Here is a 26,272-nt window from a genome sequence, read left to right as displayed (position 1 = left end):
CTCTCGAAGGGGTTAAATCCTGCACCCGCAGGGAGTACAGGTTTAGCGCCCGCGGATCCCTTTCCCAGGCCTGTTTTCCTAAAAGGCTGTCACCCAACAAGTTTTTCCATTGGTTTAGAGACAGAAGGACCCGCCTTCCCCAGTTGTCGATTGGCTGCCCGTTCTCCCAACGGATTGGGAGGCGGGGCTTGGGCGCTTTCCGATTGCATCAGCTGGTCCCTTCCGGGCCACGTGGCGCAAGCGCAGTGTTCCCGGGGCCGCCGCGCGCTTCTGGCTGGCTTCCGCTTTCCTCTCTTCCAGAGCGTTGCTTTTGGGTTGCGTCTTTCCTTCGTGGTTTATTGATGTCGGAAGAGAAGGACGGGAGCCCTTCAGGGAAGATGGGAGGCGAGGAGAAGTCGGTGAGCGAACTGAGTGGGTCCAGGAGGCAGGCTGGGGCTCTGCTTGGTGTCCACGGTGCCCAACCAGGCAGGAAGAAGGAAGCGGCCCGGGCCGGGTGGGACCCGAGGGGGACGATGGAGCTCCCGGACGAGCCAGAGCCTCTTTTGGGCAGAGACTGTCCATTTATAAAGTAGGGCAGGGCCTTGCAGGTCATCTCTAGATCCATCCTCTTTTAGCAGATGAAGAAACTGAGACCCTGAGAAGGGGACTAGCTTAGAGCCAGACATCTAATTAATTAGAAGCCGAGACAGAATTAGAATCTAGGACTCGGGACTCCCAGAGTAATGTTTTTACTCGCCTTAGGCTGGAAGAACAGTGCAGAACCTCATTTAATCCTAAAACCTTGTAGGGGTAAAGAGCTTCAGTTTAAGGGAGGGAAAACCGAATCCCCGAGATTTGACCCAACTTAACCCAAGTTTGGGTGGTTTATAATAAGTAGGTGATAGAGGCCGGGTGACCCCAATTGACAAACCTTAGAGAGATTACACACTTACCTTGCCTGGTGTTGTAGACATGCCTTATCACATTCACACCTGCTGATCATTTGATCTTTGAACGTTCCCTTTGGTGTCATCCATTCCTTAGGAACAACTCCCAGGTCACTTTCAGACCACCAGAATGAGGTTTGCGTTTTTTTGTTTGTTTTTTGTTTTTTGGTTTTTTTTTTTTTTTTTTTATGATCAAATGTCAGGTATTCATTTTGCCAGGCACTGCTGGAAGATGAAGCTAGTCAGGTGAAAAGGACCTAGTGCCTGACATCTAGGACTTTACAGCCTGGTGTGTGAGGCAGGAGAATAGTCATTGTGCAGTATGATCAACCCTATGGGATTTCAGAAAGAGGGAGTGCCTAACCCTGCTTGGGCAGGGCTCCTTTGAGTTCAGTTAGGAAGTATGAGTCTAAGTTCACCAGGTAAAACCAGGCAGGTTAGTGCTTCTACAGGTAAAGGTAGCAAGGGCAGTGAAAAGGCACACCCAAAGTGTCTGTGAGGTTGATTGCAAGGGATCAGCCTGAAGCGGGGGGAGCTAGAGCTCTTAGAAGGATCTCAGGAGATATTTGAAATTGTGATCTACAGGAGAAAGTTCTTAAGCAGGAAAATGATAGATGTGGATTGTAGTTTTTAAAGATCATTCTGGCATTGGGATGGAAGGTATGTTGGAAAGAGGTGAGGCCATAAGTAGGACACTGTTGCAGTAGTCCAAGTGAGAAGTGGTGATGTCTTAAGCAAAAGCAGCTTCAACCCTAACTCTGTGAAAAGATCAATCACGTAGAAGCCACAATTTTCTCAGTAAAATGAAGATGTTCTCTAACTCAGGAATAGAATGGGGAAAATTCATATGTGCACATTCTAAACCGTATAAATAAAATTTAAGGTGATAAATGGTGCCTATCCCTAGAGTTTTCTCTGTTTATATTTTTTCACTTAAAAATGGTATCTCTATTGTTTTGTAACTTGTTTACTTTTTTTGCTTAATAGTCTGTAGTCAACAACTTTCCATGTCCACAAATATTATGTTACGCCATTGTTAATTGAAGGTGATGTAGAGCTAACAAATACATGGTTTCTCTCTTCTGTGATAATAATTATGCAATACCTAATATTTATTGAATGCTAACTGTGGATCTCTTACTATATTATGCATTACATGCATTAACTCAATGTTTTCAATCCTTATATAACTATGAACAAGGTTCTGTTATTATCCTCATTATACAGATGAGGAAATAGGCAAAGAATAAGTAAGTACCTTGCTCAAACCCAATATTCTGTAACTAGTACTCATGGCTCTGGTGCTGTCCTGCCTCCTGTTCCCTGCCTAGAAATGAATCAGGGACAGATACTACATCAAACTGTTGGACTTCAGGACTATCCCAGCTGTGCCAGTCTCTGGGGTTGAATTTTACACTACACTCTGTAGGTACGTTTCCTTCAACTCCTAAATATCCCTGAGGAAGGTAATTCTTTAGCTTCCCTTCACAGTCCCAACTGTGTTCCAACTTTTGGATTGAAATTTTAGATTGTTTATACATAAATACACGATGCATAAATTCACATATTTTTATTCTATTTTTGTAGGAAATAGAGAACAGTTGCCCAACATCTTCCTAATTGTTGTAGTAAAGACGGGATGGAGCTCGGTTCTAGAGAAACCTAATTTAAATGTCCTGGCTCTACTATTTACTAGCTGTATAGAGATAGGCAAAATACTTTACCCTCCTTGCGCCCGTATTCTCATTTATAAAAAAAGGTATTTAGAACACAGAAAACCTTTCTGTTAATTTTCACCTTCTTTTCCACTACTCCTATTCATTTGGCAGATATCCATATGACCAAAGCCAAAAACATACACTCCGAAAAGTGGAAGTGTCTCATTTTTTTCCATTTTAAACCTGCACACACCTGCAATTAAATTTCATCCCTCTTACCAGAGATACTTGACTTGTTGCATCATTTCTACAGTAGAGCAAAGGCATATAGAGAATCTTGAACCTTGTTGGTTAGTGCTTTATTGATTAGAATAGGCTTAAGTTATGTTAATTATTTATCTATTGACTATAAATGAACCTGAAAAGTTTGTGAAATCCAGAATCCCAGAGTGGGAAAGGTTTTAGCTCAGCTTGAAATTGGAAGTCATATATTTTTTAATTTAGTTTAATTTTTAAATTATACAAGTAATACATTTCAAAATGTCCGACTGTTAAATGGAAAAATAATGGAATATTATTTGGCAATAAAAAAAAGAATGAAGTACTGATATATGTAACATGAATGATCTTGAAATCACGTTAAGTGAAAGAAACCAGTCACAAAAGACCACATATTGTATGCTTCCATTTATATGAAGTGCCTGGAATAGGCAAATATATAGAAACAGTAGATTAGTGGTTGCCAGGGGCTGGGGAGAAGAGAAAATGGAGTGACTGCTAATGGGTACAGTGTTTCCTTTTGAGGTGATGAAAATGTTTTAAAATTGATCTTGGTGATGGGTGAATGAATACATTAAAAACCACTGAACTGTGTACTTTATATGGGTGAATTGTATGGTGTAGGAAAATATCTTAATAAAACTGCTAGGAAAAAAAAGACCACAAACATAGAGAAAACTATAATAAAGTCCCCCTTTCTTATTCCCAGTTCTACCCTCAAAACTCCACTGCTGATCATCACTTCCCTCCTTAGGGTGGACCACTGTCAGCACTTGATTAGGTATCTTTCCTGTGACTTAATGTGTGAACCTAGAAAAATCATCTAGTTTTTTCCCATTTAATTATGTGTGTAAAATGGGAATGATAATAATGTCAATCTCACAGGGTTGCCAAGAAATAGATGCGATTATTTGTGGGGAACTTTGTACACTGTAAAACTTTTTGTAGTGCAATGTGCTTTAGAATGTTTCTGTCTGAGCAGTGAAGTAAAGAATTCATTTCTGTAAAGATACTCTTCACAGTATCCCATAATGAATTTCAGGGTTTCTTGACCTTGTGAACTGGATAATTCTCTGTTTGGGGAGGCTGACCTGTGCATTGTGGGATGTTTAATAACATCCCTGGTCTCTAGCCACTGTATGCCAGTTGCACTCCCCCCAGTTGTGACAACCAGTATCAGCAGACATTGCCAGGTATCCGCTAGGGGGCAAAATTTCTTCTGGTTGACAACCACCAGTATAGACCAACTCTACACTGGTTGCCTTTTTGCACAGGACTTACTTCTTTAAAACTTTCTATGCCTTCATGTACATCTAATTAAAGTCCACAATCCTTATGGTAACCCCATAACCTTTAGTGTTTGCTTCTGTCTAAGCCCTAGTCTGTCTTAACTGACATGATTTCCTAAAACAATGTGTTTTAGTCAGCCTGGTTTTGTCATTCTGTCCCATTTTTTTCTCATTCTCTGTCTCAACATTTCCAACCATTTATTTCCTCCATTCTCAAAATCCAGCTTGTTGAAATCTTCACCCTTTAAAGTCAGTTGTCCTAACTTATCTAACATCTAACCATAGTGATGCAGCTGGGTTCTCTCCTCTGGGAGTTTCTCACGCGTGTGCCTCAGTTTCCCTGGAGAGATTAAGTTTGCACATCTAAAACATTAGATTTTTTTTCCTGCAAATACTATTACTGAATAAATTGCATGCTTTTTTGTGGCCATATACTGAGTATATGTCCAGGCAAACCTGAAGCGAGAATCATAGGACAAGCAAAATAAACGAAATCCGAGGACTTAAATGTTGTCAAGCAACTCCTCTCTACTTTTTTAAGACTTGTCCTTATTGCAAGTTGTTAATTTGTCTTTGACAGTGGTGAAATCTTTTAGTCTTTCAAAATCAGATTTACTCCCCCCCTTTTTTTTAAATACATGATAAAAATCCTCAGAAGTTTTCTGGGTGCAGCATGAAGGGGTATCAAATTAGAGTAAAATATAAAATCTTATTTCTTCTTTGCTTATATAGGTAGGTGCTGGAGAGGAGAAGCGAAAGGAAGGAGGCAAGAAGAAGAACAAAGAAGGATCTGGAGACGGAGGCCGAGCAGAGGTGAATGTTTTAGAGCCCTCTTATCAAAGATTGACAGGTGGCAGGAGCTGTCTCAGACTTACTCTGTATGAGATTGTAATTGTTTACATGGCACTAGGTGAAACACTCAGAGAAGAATTAGGAAAGTCTGAGGGTGGAAAAAGATTTGCAGCTCTTTATTATTGAAAAAGGAAAACATTGAAGTACAATTGCAAGATAATCTGTGGGATTAGATTTGGAAAAAAAAGAGAGGAAAAAAGTTGGAAAGAAGGGGATCAATAATTACTCTGTTGTCAGATTAGATGCCAGCTGTCTGATCCTTTCATTCAATGAGATATTAAGAGGTAGAGACTTGATGTTTAAGTTTACACTGAATGCAACAGAAACCAGAGAGGGCCCCAACCCTTGACCCATCACACTGTTTCCACGAGGACTTGCCACTAGGGTTTGGTTTTGAGCCAGATAGATCTCCTTGAGGCCTCTCTGTTGTAAAGAAAATGCTTACAGTTCCCCCAACTCACACTGAGAGGAGGTAGCATTTCAAAAGTCAGCCTAGAATCAACCTGATTTCTGGGTGTTCTGCTTTAGGAGGCAGTTAAGCTCGTCTTCCCACTTTATTTTTGAAGTTGAACTGCTGTGAACCATGTTTCAGTTTTTGCTTTAGTCATTGCATTTTATTAGAGACTCCTTAGAAAACTACCAGGATGCAGAAGCACAAAGGAGCAGGCTTTGTAGAAGTGCCCTGTAGCACATAAACTGGCTTTACGGAGCTGCTCTTACTCATGCTGCGTTGGTAAATTTCTAGTGCTTTCATTTACTGAAGGGTCAGTTTGTAGGTGAACTACAGGAACTAAGTGTCGCTTAGAGCCCTTCCTAACCATTTCTCTTAGGTTTTGTCCATTTAGTCCACTGTAATTGTGGGGGAAATTGTTGATTGTGAATTTTAAAATTTGCAAGTAAATAGAAAAATGTGTATGTTCCTTGTCTGTTTTTCATGCTTTCAGTACAGTGGTACGTGTTATTCCGTCACAGCTTGAGAATTAGCCTGCAAAGAGGAAACAAAAGGTGCAATTAAAGGACCCTTCTGATTAGAGTATTTTAAGTACAAAATGTGACCATATATGTCTTAAATGATCTGTCTGGCAAAAAGTTCACAGTGAGCTGTCCAAGACCTTTCCTCCTCCTCTGCTCCCAGCACTTACGTACTTGTCTTACCTCCCCTCTCAGGGCAATGTGCGGGTGTTATTCTTCACTTTGAATTCAGAGGGAGTTTTCTGTGAATGGGAGCCCTTAAGTCAAATGCATTTATAGTTGGTTAGTTAAGAATTGTAAGTGAACGTATAGTCTGACCACCTGTACAGACCATCCCTTGAACGAGATTGAAACAAAATGGAAAAGCCATTTTATTTCTAGTATTGTTTATAGCTGTATGTGTCACTTGATTAGAAAAGACCTTCAGAGAACATCTTAAAAGGGAAAAAAATCACCTTATGCAAATAGCAAATGGTAATAATTGTCCATTTAAGATATTTAACAGCCCACATGTCTATTGTTATTTGTATTTTTCTATTTTTAAAAAAAATTCTTAGAGTAAAAATTATAAGAAGACAGCATTTAATTCTTTTTCTTACCTTAATTTAGGACAAGATTAAGCCAGTGCTTAATCACTTAAATCTAGTGATTTGGGCAGTCCATTTACCGTGTTGCATTAGTACATCATAATTTTTGTATTGTCTGTTTTTATTATTTCTTTCCTTTTTCTAAATAGGAAAGCAAGTATTTACTGATCATTTATTTCCTCATTTGTTGTCTTGCAGTTGAATCCTTGGCCTGAATATATTAACACACGTCTTGAGATGTATAATAAACTAAAAGCAGAACATGATTCCATTCTGGCAGAGAAGGCAGAAAAAGATAGCAAGCTGATTAAAGTCACTCTGCCTGATGGTAAACAGGTCAATGCAGAATCCTGGAAAACTACACCATATCAAATTGCTTGTGGAATTAGGTATAAGCTACACCTATCTTGACCTTCTGTTGTTTGTAACTAAATTTTTTTTATTGTCAAGTTTTATCTTCATATTTTTATGTTCTGTTTGTGTTTTTAATGTTCAATTTATATTTGGGATTTTTAAAAAATCAAAATGATGTGGAGCTCTATACTCAAGATTCAAAGTTAAGGGGTGCCTGGGTTGGTCAGTTAGTTAAGTGTCTGCCTTTGGCTTAGGTCATGATCCCAGGGTCCTGGGATTGAGCCCTGCATCGGGCTTGAGCAGGGAGCCTGCTTCTTCTCCCTCTGCCTGCCGCTCCCTCTGCTTGTGCGCACCTGTGCGCGCGCTCTCTCTCTCTCTCTCTCTCTCTCTGTCAGATAAATAAAATCTTTAAAACAAGTTCCTTTTTAAAAAAAGATTCAAAGTTAATTTTTGAGAGTCCACTTTAGTCTTATCTTACAAAGGATTTTATATTATTAGTTCTTCTACTTTGATTGTAAATATCACAAAACCAAGTAGACGGTGTTTCACCTATTTTGACTTAAATGTCTGTTTTGAAGTTAAAAATGAAGGTAGAACATCTCACATGGGGAAGTTAAGAAGCTAATATAGGACACATAAAAATAATGTACTATTTTTTATAAATCCAAAGGACCATGTCTGATCTTAAAACTTGTATTGGGTTGAAAAGAAATAACTGAGAATTAGATGTATACTTTGTAGTAGAGTCAAGCTTTCTTACTCTGATATGATTGGGATTAATAGTTGTTTATAGGAAATGATAAAGATGGGAAAGCATAAATTGATGTACATATCTAACACCAGCTGTTGGCAAACTGTGGTCATAGCCTACTTTTGTACAGCCCAAGAGCTAAGCATGGCTCTTAAATGGTTTGAAAAAAAAAAAAGAAAACTAAGATATGACAGAGACCATGTATGGTCCAGGCTGAAATATTTATCTAGCCCTTTACAGAAAGAGTTTGCCAACTTCTGTCTTAAAACATTTTAATTTAAAACATGTAAATATATATTCACTATATCTTTCACCCTATATATATGTAATTATTTCTAATTTGTTTTTACTATTTCATTATATGTTGATTTGAACCACCTGCAATCACCATGTGACTGTCAAAAATGGTTGATTATCATCAATTTCATATTGTTGAACCTAAGGCCTAAAACAACAAGTACATAAAGGGGTTTGGGAACCAACCTAACTGATTAGCAGTAAGCCCATATGCAGCTGGTGAGCGTAGAAGCAGTTGGCCTATGAGCCATGAATCTTTATTGTGTCATGGACACTAGTTAGTACTTTTTACAAAGAAAATGGAGTGTTTCAGTTAATTTGACCATTGCTTCTACCTAAAGTACTTCTATCTTACTCCAGAGGAAATAAGAAGAAAATTGTAATATCAAGGTTTCCATTTGAGATCATAAATAACTGAATAGACCTCTAAATGAATAAGTTCAACCTTTCATTTTAGAGGTAACTTTCATGGGCATTTTGATAAAGGTAATCCTCCATTGTTGCACATTGAGATTGTAGCCGTGTTGGTATTAAAATTCAGGCTCCTATTAGTCCAGGAACTTTTTCTCTACATTCTACAGTGTTGTCCTCCAGATTACATTGTAATTTTATCAAATAACCAATTAGAAAATATTTTTTTTGAGAACTGCAAAATTTTACATAAGGCATTGATCTGCAAATGAGGGTGCTTTATGACATTTTTACAAAAGTACAGAATAAATTCTTGCTGTTGTGTGAAAAATTATAGCATGAGTAACAGACTGTTGAAAGGTTTGGATGGTAGTTGTGAATACAAAAGGGAAGAAAAAAGAAGGCGTGCTCCATGTGCTTCAAAAGGTTTTTCTTGAAGTTTTGTTTTGTTTTAAATCCGAAAGTTTAAGTACTTTATCCCTTCTTTGGAAAATTGAAATCTGATATGGTCTGTGCATATCTACATTTTCAAAGTAACTCTGCTGTTAGCAGCTCAACGCACCATTTTGGACCCTGAGATAATAGCCATTTTCTTCCCAAAGAATATGGAGAATATTAGTCACCTTTAGGCCAATTCTTAATCTTCTGAAAACTTTTACACCAATATGATAAAATAGATTTCTCTCTGCCAAATCCATGTATGTCTTATGAAATGCGTATATTTTTTTCATTTTGTTGGCTTTATATGATCTCAGAAGGAAAGAAAACATTGGATGTAATCTGTTGGAAATTCAGTGAATTTGACAGTGGGATAGGAATTTATGGTTTACCTTCTGTTAGTTCTGTCCTAAACCTCAAGTGGGGGAGGTTGTCTGTACTTAGTTGTACTTTTACAGAGTAAGAAGAGAACCATCCAACACTGCATGTCTAGCCAGCTGAAGCCTTCAGGTGGTGGATATAACATTACAAAGACTGTAAACTTTTCCTTCAAAGTATGGAGTGTTGTCTGCTTTTGTTGAGTTGTCTAGGCTATTAGAGACTGTTAGTTCTCTAGCTACACATTCAGACCTATAATCTGATTAATCTTAGTTCTCTAGCCATGCAGCTTCCTGAACCTTTCTGGTTTTTGGGTTTTTTTTTACGATTTTTTATTTATTTATTTGACAGAGAGAGACATAGTGAGAGCGGGAACACAAGCAGGGGGAGTGGGAGAGGGAGAAGCAGGCTCCCCGCTGAGCAGGGAACCTGATGTGGGACTCAGTCCCAGGACCCCGGGATCATGATCTGAGCCGAAGGCAGATGCTTAATGACTGAGCCACCCAGGCGCCCCTTCCTGAACCTTTCTTAACTCACATCTCCCTCATCCGGAATGCCACCTTCTCTCCTTTTCTTCCTGTCCAGGCCCTGATCTTTCAGCCCCTCATTACTTTATCCTCAAAGCCTGTCCAGACTAATCTGACTTTTGCTGCTTTCCAGTCCTCAGAATTCCTGTGGCTGTTACACTTGGTGTGGTCTGACAGTGTGGTCTTAATCGCTTGGTGATTATTTATATTGTGTACTCTGTGCTGTGTGTGTAAATGGCTTTTTAATCCATATTATAAACAAGTTTTATTGACTAGTCCTTTATTTTACCTATGTACCTGTTATAAATGATACCATCTTAGTCATTTACAGAATTTATTCTGTGGCTAACATTACCTCACAGAAAAAAATCTGTTACAGATTTCAAGTAGGAGGAAGAGCAGAAGAGTTACTTAGTAGCCCCTCTTTTTCTTCTTTGGAGCCTAAATAGCTTGGCTTTGTGGAAAACTTTATTTGGAGAAATGAAAAGATTAATCAAACCACTGAAAATTGTTTATCACAGTTTTGTCTGCTTAAATAAGAGGCATTAAATGTAAAATAATAGTGTTCTGGATTTTTGGCATCCTCTAGTTATACTTGGGTACATTTTGGGGGTTTGTTGCTTTTTCTATTTCAGAAAGCTATAATACATGTTATAAGTAATATATGCAGTGTTAATATAGAATATATATAGTGTTTATTTTCCTATTCTTGTTCTCAGATTAAGTGTTGTACTACAGAACATTCTTTTTTACATTCTTTTGTGTATATATATATTCTTGTGTGTATATTTTTTAAGTCAAGGCCTGGCTGACAGCACCGTTATTGCTAAAGTGAATCAAGTTGTTTGGGACCTAGACCGTCCTCTGGAGGAAGATTGTACCTTGGAGCTTCTCAAATTTGAGGATGAGGAAGCTCAAGCGGTAAGTTTTTATTTAGTAGTCACTGAATTTCAAAATAAAGGTTCACATTTCCAGTGTCTTCCTGCTCCCACTGTCAGTGGGTTTAGAGTTTATTGGTGTCTCGTTTTCATATTTGAAATCTTCATTTTATCTTTCATTTAGGGAGCAGCATAAAAGAGCTTGCCTTGTGTATTTAAGAAGTGAACATGAATAAATTTATTCTCATTACTGGATACTTCAGTGAGAAAAATGTTCTGGGATTTTTATTAAATTTTTATTAAAAATTGGTAAAGCAAGTAAAAATTGCATCTGCCCTGTCAGTCAACACTTAAGCAAGATGTATAGATTTTACAAATAAAATTGAACATTTCTTTAAACTATTCTCCCTATTGGACAATTAATTTCCATATTTTCCTCATCTTAAAATGCAAATCTGCTTGAAAGCACTATAAAAATCAGCCTGCATTTGATGGCAAGGTTTTCTTATTTCTCCATGATAGTATAGCATATAAAGGGAAATAAAATATTTTGTTTTATTATGATAGTTTACTTATGTATGTGTATCAGTGGTTTTCAGATGTATTCTGCATTCCTTAAGTTTTTAATGAAAATTTTAAAAAATCATTTTGGTACCTTAACAAATCTTAAAAATATAGTTGTGGATATATTCTGACTCATCTGCCAAGTATAGATGACCCCTGAACAGTATGAGTTTGAGGTCTACTAATATACAGATTGTTTTTCTATAAATAAATATCTGTAAGTATTTTTTGATAAAGTAGATGTCTTTTCCACATGATTTTCTTAATAACTTTTTTCTCTAGCTTTATTATAAGAATACAGTGTATAATACATATATCATACAAAGTATATGTCAATTGACTATGTTATCAGTAAGGCTTCTGTCAACAGTAGGCTACTAGTAGTTAGGTTTTTGGAGAGTCATGAGTTACACTGAGTTTTTGACTGCATGGAAGGTCAGCATCCCTAGCCCCTGCATTGTCCAAGGGTCAGCTATATTGCCATCAGATTTCAGGGTCCATGTTTGTCCTTGTGTTTTATAAATGAGTTGTGGGGACAAGTTACAACACCTTAATTGTTTGCGGCCAATAAGGAAAAAGAGAATGTAATTCTTAAGTGATGTCCCACATCTCAGTAAGGGCCACAGCATAGCACATGGGATGTGGGACATAGGCACATCGTCTCCAAAGACCCTGGGTCATTACAGTCAAGAAGACAGTCACTTTGTGAGTGGCAGTTGTTTTCAGGGAACAGAATCTATCCCTCGTAATTAATGATGCTAATTTGAATTCAGTTAGTTTGGAAACAACTAAACCAGACGATCTCTAAGGTACAAATGCAACTTAGTAATTAAAACCCTCTTAAATCATTTTGGCTTTGCATAGAATCACACCAAAGTTTATACATTTATAAGTTTAGATTTTTCATGTCTTGGGTTTATTTAGAGTAAATTTTATATATCTTTTTCAAGGCAGCTGTATTAATTTACAGCATATATGCCCAAACTCAGAGCATCCCATTTTTCTTTGCATTTTTCAGGTATATTGGCACTCAAGCGCTCACATCATGGGTGAAGCCATGGAAAGAGTCTATGGTGGATGTTTATGTTATGGTCCACCAATAGAAAATGGATTCTATTATGACATGTACCTTGAAGAAGGGTAAGTTATGTAACTGAATAAAAAATAAATAAATTCTGAATTACTCCATATATAATTTTTAAAGAGTTCTCAATAAGGAAGGAATGATAATAGGCTTACTGCTTAATAGTCACTGAGTATTTCCACTATCAAACTTGAAGTGTTGTAGTAACTTAGGAAGTGCTAGTAACTTATAAGAGCTCTGTTGTAGATTGATGGAGGTAGAACCCTAAGGTATGTTGGGAAATAAAATGAAGCTGGTCATAGAGGTGGTGGAGGGAGGGTTCACTAGTGAGAACAGTCTCCATGATGACCAAGGTAGAAGCCACTGAAAATATAAAATATAAAAATAATAATATCTAGTTTAAAATTCTATGCGTCTATATGATGCAAGGGTCTATTTTTTTATATTAAAACTTCACGTTTTCTTTTAAAGAAATATTCTTCCAAGCTACTGTGTGAGTAGAATAGAGTGGAAAGAGATTAATTATACTTCCTTCTCCTTCAGGGGTGTGTCCAGCAATGATTTCTCTTCTTTGGAGGCTTTATGTAAGAAAATCATTAAAGAAAAACAAGCTTTTGAAAGATTGGAAGTAAAGAAAGAAACTTTACTAGAAATGTTTAAGGTAAATTGAGCTGTAACATACAGCCTCCGCTTCTGTATCACTCTGTAACGTTACTTGGCAGTTGTCACACTGGGGTTTAGTGTATTAAATTGAAGCCTGTTCTTTTCTTTAGAAAAATGTAAAAGTGTTTTTAGAACATGAAGTATTGACATATTTATTATCCTGCAGTGCTTCGATAAGATGTATTTTAGCTGTAGTATTTAGAGATAAAAATTAAAGGAGGCTTTTTTACAAAGCAATTTTTCCTGTTTTTAGTACAATAAGTTCAAATGCCGGATACTGAATGAAAAAGTGAATACTCCAACTACCACAGTCTATAGGTAAGAATGTCAGTTGTCATTAAGTGTAACTAACTGATATATATGTCATTTTAAGTCTTTGTTAAACTTCCTTTCTTTTTATCTCTAGGTGTGGCCCCTTGATAGATCTCTGTCGGGGTCCTCATGTCAGACACACTGGCAAAATTAAGACTTTGAAAATACACAAAGTAAGCAATGTATTTGCTTTAAACTTTAAAGACTACATGAATGTATTTATCTATCTGTATATGTTTAAACTTCTGTTGGTTTATCTTTCTGCCTATTTTTCTCTTGCAACTATAAAGATGGATTTTTTTCTCCTACTAGTCACTGTCTTTTTTAAGTGACTAGTCTTTTTTAACTGAAAGTCTGAAGCTGTGACTGACTCACCATTCATCACCAGAGCACATGGGGATGGAACTTTAGGGGATTCCCAAAGCTCACACAGCCATGGTTTGAAGAGCTTTGAAACTTAATTAGTATGTGCTTTTGTTCTTTGTTTGTCTTAAGTAAATAATTACTTTATTTGTGCTTTTTAACCAAACTAGTCCTGCCAGTTTTTGCCAGTTCATAAATATTTTATGGGTGATTATTCAAATGCACTTTAAATTATAAGAATAAATTGGGTCATTTCAAGATAATTTTTGTTGGTTTACTTTCCATTTTTACTTAATCTTCTTGTGGGAGATGCCCTTACATCTCATGTTTGTGGAGTTGTGGTTTGAGTGGATGGTTGAAAGGGAGGTATTTTGAGGGAATCAAACAACCAGCTTTGTACCTTAGCTCGGCTTCAGAGCAACTGTGAGATGCTTAGTAAGTGTGCACTTTTTATACCATTTTTCTTGTCATAAGGACTACTATGAATTTGACTCATAGACCACTATAGGAAATAACATCTAGTTCGAAATAAGTGAGATAGTAACAAATTTGAATATTGTTTCATGGTTAATCTTTGTTTTCAGAATTCCTCCACATACTGGGAAGGCAAAGCAGATATGGAGACTCTCCAGAGAATTTATGGCATTTCATTCCCAGATCCTAAAATGTTGAAAGAATGGGAGAAGTTCCAAGAGGAAGCTAAAAACCGAGATCATAGGAAAATTGGGAGGGTATGTTAAAAAAGAATAATAATGTTTCTAGACTGAATTTTCTTTATTTTTATTTGCAACTTAGTTGTATTAAGTACTAGGAATTTCCTTTTAAAAAGAAGCTATAGCTTTCCCGTAGTTATTGTGCTGTATCCTGTATAATCCATAAATTACTTATTATTATCTTATTGTTATCTTACTTATTGTTTACTGTCCATATTATCTTTCTAGAATGTGCTCAGTACCACCGAAATAACTCATTTTAACTACTATCTTTATTAAGAACAGATACTGATGACCTAGTTTCCTGTAAAAGCAGCATAGCAGGGTTTCACAGAGCTGGGAGATACTTTGGAAATTTCCTGGTCTCACGGACTTCTTTTAAAGATGTGGAAACCGATTTCCCCTAGAATTAATCTTCTTGTCCAAGGTGACATAGCAAGTCACCAATGGATACTGTGGTGTCATTTTCTTTATCCCTGCACCCCTCAGTGTTTTCTAAACTGGAAATTAGGTTTGATAAAAACATGACGTTTCTAAAATTGTGTTCACTCTGTGCCATCTCCTACCCTGCTCTCTTGGTGGCCTGAAATAAATTCCAGTGGTAAGGAAGCACCAACAGTTGGTGGGGCCCCTCGCTGAGAATTCTGGGCATTTGGTGGGGGAGTGGTAGGCAAGAAGGTAGGAGGGTGTGCTGCCTTCACCAAGACCCAAGGTCAGGCAGCTTCATCTGTGTCTTTTTCATTATCACTCTCCTTTTCCTGGTCTCCTTCCTCCTGCTCCTACTTTAAAAAGAAGAAAAAAGGAACAATATTCGCATCTCAGAGCTTTGAGGAATTAAAACTATGAGAGCTCCCACTATGGATAGTTGAAAAGAACTAACCCCTGCTCCAGGTCGTTCTTGGGTAAACTTGACTGGATTCCGGAATGTAACAGGGAGAGAATGTACTTAATGCTAAGTTGTAAATCAACTGCGATTCTGTACTATTGAATTGTACACCAGAAAACTTAACAACGTTTTCTTTGATTCAGGAATGGCCTACATTAAAATACGAGATACTGTGGTCGTATTCTGAACTCAGGAACACTGAAGTTTATGTTGATGTTACGTGCATATATAAACATTCTTTTGCTTTTCTTTTATTCAGGACCAAGAACTATATTTCTTTCATGAACTCAGCCCTGGAAGTTGCTTTTTCCTGCCGAAGGGAGCATACATTTATAATACACTTATTGAATTTATCAGGGTAAACCATATTCACTATTTTCTTCTGTAAATTTAGGAAAAAAGTTGATTATATTAAATAAGGTCTACTAAAAGGAGAAAAACAATCTTGTATTTGAGATTACATTTGAGAAGAAACATTTAAAGGAATAAAAATGCAAGTGTGAATTATCATAAAATGTTTAAAAAAATTCCTTCCTCCTGGAGCACCTGGGTAGCTGTCCGTTAAGCATCCAGACTCTTGATCTCAGTTCAGGTCTTGATCCTCAGGGTCATGAGTTCAAGCCCCACATCAGGCTCCATGCTGGGCATGAAGCCTACTTAAAAAAAAAATTTCTTCCTCTTAATACATGACTTTGTCCTTATATATGGGTACATACACAACAGAAAAGCTGGTGAACTTAAAGTGGGAGCTCTGTATGCTTTGACCATTTATATTTTCCTCGAAAAAACAAGTTAGTCTTTACATTGCTTTTTTATTCTTTATAAAATATGAAGTCTTTCAGCCTCAGGTTTGTAGGGAATAACACCACCACCATCTGCATATTCACCCCCTGATTTACCATACATGTGCATTGGGCTATATTTGCTGGAGCAAAAAGGGAGAAAAACTCCCTTTTCGGACCCCTTTTGATTCATTTCCCTCCTTTCCTAGAAGAAACTAATATTTGAAGTTAGCATAGATTCATGTTATTTTATATCTACCCATACATATGTACCCTAAATTATTTATGTTTTTGTGTAGTTCAAATTTACTACCTGAAGTCTCATTGTGTATCAGTCTTCATAATGCAAAAAATCATAATATTTTAAAAATCCTGTTTATTTTCACTTGTTACTTACTCTGTTCTTTACCACACTAGGCACATTCCTTTATTGGTGGACACTGGTGTGATTTCTAATTTTCTCATATTACTGATTATACAGTGCTAGCATTGTTTTGATAGGCCTCCTTATGTGTGTGCAGGAGTTTCTTCTTTCGTATATACCTCCAAGTGGAATTTCTAGATTATAACGTATGTGCATCTTGAATTTCACTAGATAGTATAAAACTGCTCTTTAAATTTTACTCCCACCAGAAATATGAACTTTTCTATTTCCTATATGTGTATCGTGTTTGTTTTCTAACAGAGTGAATATAGGAAACGAGGATTCCAGGAGGTGGTCACCCCAAACATCTACAACAGCCGACTCTGGATGACGTCAGGCCACTGGCAGCACTATAGTGAGAACATGTTCTCCTTTGAGGTGGAGAAGGAGCTCTTTGCTCTGAAACCCATGAACTGCCCTGGACACTGGTATTTAGCAGCTTTGCATTTCTTTTTTTTTTTTTAAGATTTTATTTAGTTATTTGACAGAGACACAGCGAAAGAGGGAACACAAGCAGAGGGAGTGGGAGAAGGAGAAGCAGGCTTCCCGCCGAGCAGGGAACCCGATGCGGGGCTCGATCCCAGGACTCTGGGATCATGACCTGAGCCAAAGGCAGACGCTTAACGACTGAGCCACTCAGGCGCTCTGCAGCTTTGAGTTTCTGTCAAAGATTTTCCCATGCTGCAATTGGTCCTGGTTTGCTCTCCCTCCTTTGAAAGACTTTTTGTTTAAAACAAATTATGGAATCAGAAGAATATTTAAATGCAACTTTGTTGTGATATTATAACATCTTTCCTGCCTAGTTAGAGCCTCAGATATGTAGATATTCAAGAATGGCAGTGGGATAATAGCAGCGAACAGGTAGAATATAAAACAGGGAGACTGAATGTGGGCATAGCCAGTTCTCTAGATTTTTTTTTTCTTTTTGTTAAACATGTTCTTTTAAAACCTGCTAATGAATTGACATACTTGGGAGATCTTCCTTGCTTTGCAGTTATTTCACTTTCTATCCTTGAAAGTTAGACGAAGAGTGACTTCAGGGGAAGACTAGGGAGAGCTGTGGCTGCCGGTGGCTGCCGGTGGCTCAGTATCTCCAGCTCCTAGCAGCAAGGCCTAGAGGGTGATGGGGGAGGGGAATCTCCATAAGGGAACTGGGTTGTAAGTTGGGGCCAGCTGGCTTTGTTCTTAGTTTTCCCAGATTCTCTAAAGTTGCTGAAGCACCTTCAGACAGAACTGAAGCAGTTTTGGGAGTGACAGGAAGGCACAGTCTTTAGTTTCCAGTGTATTAAATGATTAGTATGGAGCTAGGATTTTTTTTTTTTTTTAATATGAGCATTAAAGGCAGTCCTCAAATTAAAGGAAATATTGAGCACAAGTATTTGACTTCAGACCCATGGGAATCAGTTTTTATTTTCTCTTAGTTGTGGATGTTTGTATTATAATTTATTTGCTGTTTTATTCATGGAAGTGCTTACCTTGTGGTATGAAGTCCAGAATTTGAGAAGTGTTGCTTGTATGGATAGCCTTTCATATATTAGAAAAGCAGTTTTATGCTTGTGAAATTAAATATGAGTGGGTTTTAATTTTCTTTTTTCTTCAGCCTTATGTTTGATCATCGGCCAAGATCCTGGCGAGAGTTGCCTCTGCGGATAGCTGATTTTGGGGTACTTCATAGGAATGAGTTGTCGGGAGCACTCACAGGACTTACACGGGTACGAAGATTCCAACAGGATGATGCTCACATATTCTGTGCCATAGAGCAGGTATTACGAGATTCTGTGGGATAAAATAATTTGAAAGAATTGTGGAGAAAGTCAAGGGGAGTTACCACCGTTTTTTTTTGTTTTTTTTTTTAATTTAAAGATTGAGGATGAAATAAAAGGTTGTTTGGATTTTCTGCATACAGTATATAGCATATTTGGATTTTCTTTTAAACTGAACCTGTCTACTCGCCCAGAAAAATTCCTTGGAGATATTGAAGTATGGAATCAAGCTGAGAAAGTAAGTTTTGTTTTTCAGCATGCTTGAATACTGTTTGACTGAAATGAACTTGTTCCAAGAAACAAGGCTCTTTCTTTCAAGAGAAAATTGAAATGGTTCCTAGGTTTGAGCAAGCTAGTTTTTTTATGTATGATTTCATATTACAAATGGTTGGGTATTTTTTCAGTCATCAAGCTGTAACTTATAAAAGGGGGAAATCGGAGGAAGGTGGTCCAAAGATAAAAACTTTCAGTCATGAGAACAGCAGCTACCAGGGCCTTTCAATCATGAGAACAGCAGCTACCAGGGCCTTTCAGTCATGAAAACACAGCTACCAGGGCCTTTCAGTCATGAGAACAGCAGCTACCAGGGCCTTTCAGTCATGAGAACACAGCTACCAGGGCCTTTCAGTCATGAGAACAGCAGCTCCCAGGGACACTGATAGGCATCGTGATGACAGTAGCGGACACTGCTGTGTGATACACAGGAAGATTGGTCAGAGAGTGAATCCTGGGAGTTCTCTTCACAGGGAGAACATGTTCTTTTTTTCTTCCCTCTTTTCTTTTTATTGTGTCTGTGTGAGAAATGGATGTTCGCTGAATCTAACGTAATCGTTTTACAGTATATGTAAATCAAAGCATCATGCTGTGCTTCTTAAACCTATGCAGTGATGAGTTTCAGTTATTTCTCAGAAAAGGGGATTTGTATGTGAGTATGTTTAGGTGGACGGAATTCTAACACAGAAAATAGGGACCTAAGAGACTAATTACCATGGTTTTAGTCTTAGATCAGGCTGGAAGAAGGGAAGTTGCAGATGAACAAAAATAAAAACCATCTTGCTTTATCCTTAGCAACTTGAAAACAGTCTGAATGAATTTGGTGAGAAGTGGGAGTTAAATCCTGGAGATGGAGCTTTTTATGGTCCAAAGGTCAGTATGAAAGTATATTTGAGTAGTGTGATTTTTATTTTGGGGTGAAGAAGACATACTTTAAGTTAGAAAGAAAGAAAGCCAGTCTTGTTAAACTACTGAGTTGAGCTTTAATATAGACAGCATCTTAAAATAACCCAGTCTTTACTTCTTAGATTGATATACAGATTAAGGATGCAATTGGTCGGTACCACCAATGTGCAACAATCCAGTTGGATTTTCAGTTGCCCATCAGATTTAATCTCACTTTTGTAAGGTGAGTTTCTGGAGTCTGCTCTGAGTGTACTCGTCTTCAGGGGGATATAAAGGAATATGTAAAGTAAAACAATTTTTTTTTCCTGTGTAGCCATGATGGTGATGATAAGAAAAGGCCAGTGATTGTCCATAGAGCCATCTTGGGGTCAGTGGAAAGAATGATTGCTATCCTCACTGAAAACTTTGGCGGCAAATGGTAATTTTTGTCATTGATTTGTCTAGACAATGTAAATTGACTAAAAGAAATGTCTGCTGTCCAGTTTAGTTATGCAGTAGAAAAGGAGAATGATCTGATTGGTCACTTCTAATTAATGACAGGTGTTCACTAAAGAATCATAATCTAAACCAAAATTTTTGCTTCAAGAATAATTAGTAGTACTATTTTTATTTCAGAACTTGATTTGTTTGAATGTTATATAATACTTTCTAATTGGAAGTTATTATACACTAAGAAGCACATTTGTTGTTTTGGGATTAATATGGTTTTGATGTTTCTGTCTGAGTAAACAAGAGTAGGCTTACCTTGTTGACTATTGCTGATCGTAATAAGCAAGTATTTTGACGTCCCTTAGAAGCCAATTACTTTTTTTTTTTAATTCATCTTCAGGGGTTCTTTTTTTTTTTATTATGTTATATTAATCACCGTACATTACATCATTAGTTTTTGATGTAGTGTTCCATGATTTGTACTCTGGTTTCTCTTCAGATCGTATAAATCTTTCGCCAGTTACTTTTTAATTGAAAGTACAGACTCCAAACTGATCAACATTTTTTGTCTTGTTTCTACAAGATTATGCTTTTGCTGGCAGAATATGAGCACATGACTTCCTTTTTTATTTTTAAGCAGTTTTGTCTGGGCCCACAATTTGTAAAGGCAGTTGAAAGCCACACAAGGTTATAAAACACTCATTTTGTAGAGTCTGCCATATTAATTATATTGATACAAAACTTTTGTAAAATGTTAATCGGTTTTACCTTAAAAGTTGTAGTCATTTCAATTTTATTTCTAATTTGGTTAGTTCAGTCATTAAAGGGAGTTTGTCTTACTTGTCAGTGAAATGATCTCTTTTCAGTTCTGTTTCACAAAATCCAATCAAATATGGAAAACACTCTACTTGGTTTCTAGAGACTATGGCAATCCTCAGCTGATTGTTCTGTCAAACCTGTGATAGGTGGGAAACAGCCAGTTCAGGTAGAATTTAGTGCCTTTTCCCTGCTGTAATAAAACAACTGAAACTAGAGGACTGATTAAGAGAAACACTAGTCCTAATGTCTGCAGCATAGGGAAGATTTGACACCTGAAATCCTCCACAGGTAGAGTTACAAATGGTCAGTTTTTAATAAGAAGTGAAAACATAGGAGAACTTAGGGTGGTCAGGCTTGCAAGAGTCCAGACATTACTAGACGAGGCGCTACAGGTGGCATCTGCCTTTCAAAAAAAAAAGGGAAAACACTCAATTTTTATCAAATACTGTCACCAGTTATTATCATTTACAATTGCTGAATACCGCAAAATGGATCTTGAATAACTGAAGGCATGGTCTGGTCCATGTCCCCCATGAAGAATAATTAATAAGAGAATGTTGAACAGTGAATCACTAAATGCAGTTCTTTCTTAGGCCCTCTGGCAGCTGGGGTGTGATGTTCTGTTTCCTGATATGTTGAGGTGCAAGGCAGAGTCCCTGCCCTCAATGTGCTTTGCCATCTGCCCTAGTAAATCAAACCTTAGTTATGGATTTTCCTGATTTAAGTTTCCCTCTCTGCTCCTGAATCTCCTCCCTTTAGTCTTTATTGGATATAAGGGGCAGGGGGAGAGTTTTTTAAAGTGGCCCTTGGAGCGCCTGGGTGGCTCAGTCAGTTAAGTGTCTGCCTTCAGCTCAGATCATGATCCCAGGGTCCTGGGATTGAGCCCCGCATTGGGCTCCCTGCTCAGCGGAGAGCCTGCTTCTCCCCCTCACTCTGCCTGCTGCTTTGCCTACTTGTGCTCTCAATCTCTGTTAAATAAATAAATAAAAATCTTAAAAAAAAAATTTAAAAAAATAGATAAAATGGCCCTTGCATATTTTAGGAAGATACTGAAAAGCAGACTTAAGAAATGTGCCATCCTTTTTTAGGAAAGGGCCCCAATCCACATTAAATATTTTTAATTTCTTCTAAAGGCCCTTCTGGCTGTCTCCTCGCCAGGTAATGGTAGTTCCAGTGGGACCAACATGTGATGAATATGCCCAAAAGGTAATCCTTAAATACAACTTTTCTTTCAAGTTACTGTCTGCCACTTGGCTTTCTAGATCTCATAAGATATACATATCGTTGGTAGCTCAAGCCACTTGTGGTATAGAGAAATGTTCCTATTTCTGAACAGATTACATTACCTCTTTGATACTTTCCTACATGTTTCATGATCAGAAGACATAATTTGGATAGTGTTTTTAAATACGCTTGTATATTTTAGTGTTTAGTATGAGGAAATAATGCCCCAGTATGATACGTAATTTCCGATGCACGATGCAATTTAAGCTGCTCTTTGGTCAAAGAATAATTTTGCTTCATGTTTGTAATGTAAATTTCTTCAATTATTTATAAATTTTCTTTTACCTTAATGGTGTGCCAGACCCATGTTTTGCCCTACCCATTGAAAAACTACCTTACTGGGCGCCTGGGTGGCTCAGTCGTTAAGCGTCTGCCTTCAGCTCAGGTCGTGATCCCAGGGTCGTGGGATCGAGCCCCGCATCCGGCTCCCTGCTCCGTGGGAAGCCTGCTTCTCCCTCTCCCACTCCCCCTGCTTGTGTTCCCTCTCTCGCTGTGTCTCTCTCTGTCAAATAAACAAATAAAATCTTAAAAAAAAAAAAAAAAAAGAAAGAGAAACTACCTTACTAACAGATTTGTAAATATCCATTCATCCTTCACACCTTAAAGACTAGAACAGTCTGTTCTGTTAGAGGGACAATTCCATACTAAGGAATTTCAAATCGTTAAAAGTTGTGTTATATATAAGCATTGTTTCATAATTGCAAGCTAAAAGTAATAAATTGGCTGGTTAAAATAGATCTAAATATCAGGGAACAATATAACGTCAAAACCATCATGTTTCTAGATCATCAGAATAAATTGCACTCAGGTCTTAACTGTCTTAAAAAAAAATTCATGAACATTAGACCACCTGAAAAGCAAACCATTCAGACGTACTATATTTCTGTTACTTCGCACAATAGTTTTAGTTATAAATGATGAAAATCAGTTATGTTCCGTGCTTAATTGATTGTACTTTCTCTTATTTGCACTATGAAAGCTCACATGGTAGGAGAACGGTCTGTAATTAAATAACTCATTTCTCAACTGTAACAATACTGACTTACCCCAGTTGCGTCAGTGGTGGGGGTGGCATTTGGAGTTACGCGGGCATGGGGTTTTTGGTTCTATTGAGTGGACGGAGTGGGGGAGCACTACTGCTGATACTTAATGACTGGAGACCAGATGTGCTGAACAGCCTATGATTATCCACTTCACCAGTTCCCGAGGAGTGCAACTCACAGGCACACAGGGGCCCATGTGAAGAAACTAAAACACTATGCTTTATTCTTTAAAATAGCTTACAGTTGAAAGTATAATCTTATCGTGGCACCCATAATAAACCGTGCAAGAACCCTTCTAAAATTTGCGTACTTAACAAAAATCCCTATTGGTTAATGATCATGTAGACATAACAGCCTATTAGTGAGATAAAAATGGTTTATTCAGACCTTTTTGTCCTGTTAGTGGTAGTTGGTTGTCAGGTAGATGGAAATTTTAATCTAGTTTAATTTAACTTACAATTAATAAAATTTAACGTAGTGTTGCCTTTTTTTTTGGAAAGGAAAAATAATGAAAACATTGTTTACTGTTTAATATACAAAAACTTAAGATGGTAAAGTGGAGCTGGTATTTTTGAGGGGAGAAAAAAAGGCATGGAATAATAATCTCTAATGTAGATTGCCAACTTTAGATTCCTGGAAGTTTATTTCAAGAAATTCCAATTTGGTCTTTGCCTTTGGCTCCTTCATTTAAGAAGGTTTCTTTTTGGGGCACCTGTGTCGCTCAGTTGGTTAAGCGTCTGACTCTTGATTTTGGCTCAGGTTCATGAGATCAAGCCCTGTGTCTTTTTAAGATTCTCTCTCTCCCTCTCCCTCTGCGCCTCCAACCCCCACCCCCGCTTGCACTCTCTCTTAAAAAAAAGCTTTTTTTTTTTTTTTAATCAAAAAGAAAATACCTGTTCAGAGAGAAAAAAAACTACTTTTTAGTATTTCTCAAACTTGATGTTTTCTTTTATTTTACATAAATTATTCTTGTAGAGTTCTATTTTTTTTTCTTACAGAGTTCTGTTTAGCTTAGGTCATGTACACAAAGTTATTATTAAAGAAATAGTATTAAAAGACAATTTTATATGACTGTATTCCATTCTCTAGAAACATAAAAAGCTATTAAGATGGTTTCGGCCTATTGTTTGTGCTGTCAACATTTCATATTAAAATGTTGCACACACAAATGACAGCAACAACTGAATTCCTGTTACCAGCTTGCTGCCTATTTGAGGGATCAGAAATACTACATTCTGTGTTAGATTGGACATCCATCATTATGTATTAATGTGGAGACTGATAAGCAATTTGTTTCTTGGCAACTATTTAGTGACTATAAGATATGTTTGCAAAAGGGTTTTTTTCTTTTTTAAAGAGCTGATTAAATTTAGCTGCTTGCCTGAATTCTGATTTTTAAGGATTTTCTAAAACATTTACCTCTCAAAAGCAAAATATATCTTTTTAATTTTTGAAAATGTAGTCCCAAGTCACAGATTAATAATATATGCTTCAATATACCTATTAGCATTCCTTTTTTAATAATTGCATGACTATCCAAGTCATATGTTAAATAAAATTGATTTAAGATCAAAATATAATTCTTACTTTAGATCTGAAGAATTCTGTATCTGTTTAAATAGGTACGGCAACAATTCCATGATGCTAAATTCATGGTGGACGTTGATCTGGATCCAGGCTGTACATTAAATAAGAAGATCAGAAACGCACAGTTAGCACAATATAACTTCATCCTAGGTAAGAAAGGAAACTTACCAAAGAAAACCTGCCAAACCTTAGGAAAACACTGAAGTCTTGAGACTTATGAGAATTGTGGTCGTTAGTTTAGCTCCCTCTAATCCAGATTCTTACACTATGAAGTTTGTTCATTTGTTGTAACAAAGGGAAATTTTGGTGTGAAAAAGAATAATGGTAAAGGTTTGTTTAAAAATCTTCTTTCCTTTATCTCCTATTCCTTCATATGGTAAGTTTTTATTAGGTTGGCTGGATTAAGTGACTCAGTAAGTACAGTGGTTTGAAGCATTATGAAATGATAGATTTTTTAAATGAAAAGATTTTTAAATTGGTTGCCCAACTATACATGGTCACCTGAAAATTTTATTTTATTTTATTTTTAAATAGATTTTATTTCTTTAGAGCACTTTTAAGTTTGTAGCAAAATTGAGCGGAAAGGACAAAGTATCCTGTATACCTCTTGCCCAAAACCAACACAGCCCCCCTCACTACCAATATCCTGCACCAAACTGGTATACTTCTTACAAAGTCTGCAGTTTACATCAGTGTTCACTGTTGGTTTTGTACGTTCTATGGATTTGGACAAATATATGATGACATTTGTCCACTGTTATGGTTTCACTGCCCCCCCCCCAAATTCTCTGTGCTCCACATACAAAACTCTCTTCCTAACCACAGGAAACCACTGATTTTTTTTTTTTTTTTTTTTTTTTACTGTTTCCATAGTTTTGCCTTTTCCGGAATGTCATATAGTTGGAATCAGTATGTAGCCTTTCTAGATTGGCTTCTTTCAGTGAGTAATAATGCATTTAAGTAAGATTCCTACATGTCTTTTCATGGCTTGATAGCTCATTTGAACATTTTAAAGAATCAAAAGCTACATGGTGGCTTCTGGGTCCTAGGATCATTTCTGTTCAAATGTTCAATAAAAATCCTTCCACCTAACAAAGCTTTTTGTCTTTTGTTTTAGTTATTGGTGAAAAAGAGAAAGCCAGTGGCACCGTTAATATCCGTACAAGAGATAATAAGGTACATGGAGAGCGTACGATTCCTGAAACCATCGAGCGGCTACAGCAGCTCAAGCAGTCCCGCAGCAAACAAGCAGAAGAAGAATTTTAACGAAGAACTTGACCCAGATTGGCTCAGTGGGAAAGGATTCTGTAGCATTAACTTTATACTCTAGAAAACATCAATTTATACCAAATTTGGAATAGTTTAGCAGAGTCTGCATAGGTGACTGCAGGATCAACCTATTTTGTGACCTACACAGGTTTTAGACAACATGTATTTGAAGGAGGTAATTAAAAGACATTAAAGTGATTTTATTTGTTAAATAAACATTGGAGCACTGGAAATAAAACATGAAGAATGCTTTAATGTAATGTGGGAGAATGTTTTTTTATAAATTTAATGAAGTTGAAAAACAAAAATTTTCAGATTTGATTAAAGTAAAAGACCAGAATTGGATTATGTTGGAAAAATAAAAACTTGAATTCATGTAAGTCTCAATGCTCTGTCCTTCACATACGTATACACCTGCCTGGAACAAATTGTGTGATTCAGTGTTTATCTTTAATGTTTTTTAATATGTTGTCATTTGGGAGGGAATGCTGTTCTCAGAGTGGGGGATGGG

General features: G+C 37.0%; 1 protein-coding gene across 1 annotated transcript; it reads left to right on the top strand.

Moving 5' to 3' along the window:
* Window positions 1-238: 238 nt before the first annotated feature.
* TARS1 (threonyl-tRNA synthetase 1) lies at window positions 239-26,136 on the top strand. The gene is made up of 19 exons (XM_027605980.2): window positions 239-398; window positions 4,885-4,965; window positions 6,762-6,952; window positions 10,517-10,640; window positions 12,180-12,301; window positions 12,789-12,906; window positions 13,162-13,226; window positions 13,315-13,393; window positions 14,168-14,314; window positions 15,442-15,540; window positions 16,650-16,816; window positions 17,989-18,151; window positions 18,252-18,389; window positions 19,220-19,297; window positions 19,453-19,553; window positions 19,644-19,748; window positions 21,712-21,784; window positions 24,528-24,642; window positions 25,610-26,136. Exons 1-19 carry the CDS (start codon window positions 342-344, stop codon window positions 25,756-25,758), a joined length of 2,172 nt encoding a protein of 723 aa, XP_027461781.1. The 5' UTR covers window positions 239-341; the 3' UTR covers window positions 25,759-26,136.
* The last annotated feature ends 136 nt before the right edge of the window (window positions 26,137-26,272 follow it).

The sequence above is a fragment of the Zalophus californianus genome, chromosome 5 (genome assembly GCF_009762305.2).
Source record: "Zalophus californianus isolate mZalCal1 chromosome 5, mZalCal1.pri.v2, whole genome shotgun sequence".
Lineage (NCBI taxonomy): Eukaryota > Metazoa > Chordata > Mammalia > Carnivora > Otariidae > Zalophus > Zalophus californianus.
This window is presented reverse-complemented; position numbering and strand designations above follow the sequence as displayed.

What these genes read in the sequence shown, in the direction of transcription:
- TARS1 (XM_027605980.2), top strand. Translation starts at nt 342, where the DNA reads ATGTCGGAAGAGAAGGACGGGAGCCCTTCAGGGAAGATGGGAGGCGAG. An exon ending in TGGGAGGCGAGGAGAAGTCG is followed by an intron (nt 399 to 4,884) that starts GTGAGCGAACTG and finishes TTGCTTATATAG; the next exon opens with GTAGGTGCTGGAGAGGAGAA. An exon ending in CAAATTGCTTGTGGAATTAG is followed by an intron (nt 6,953 to 10,516) that starts GTATAAGCTACA and finishes ATATTTTTTAAG; the next exon opens with TCAAGGCCTGGCTGACAGCA.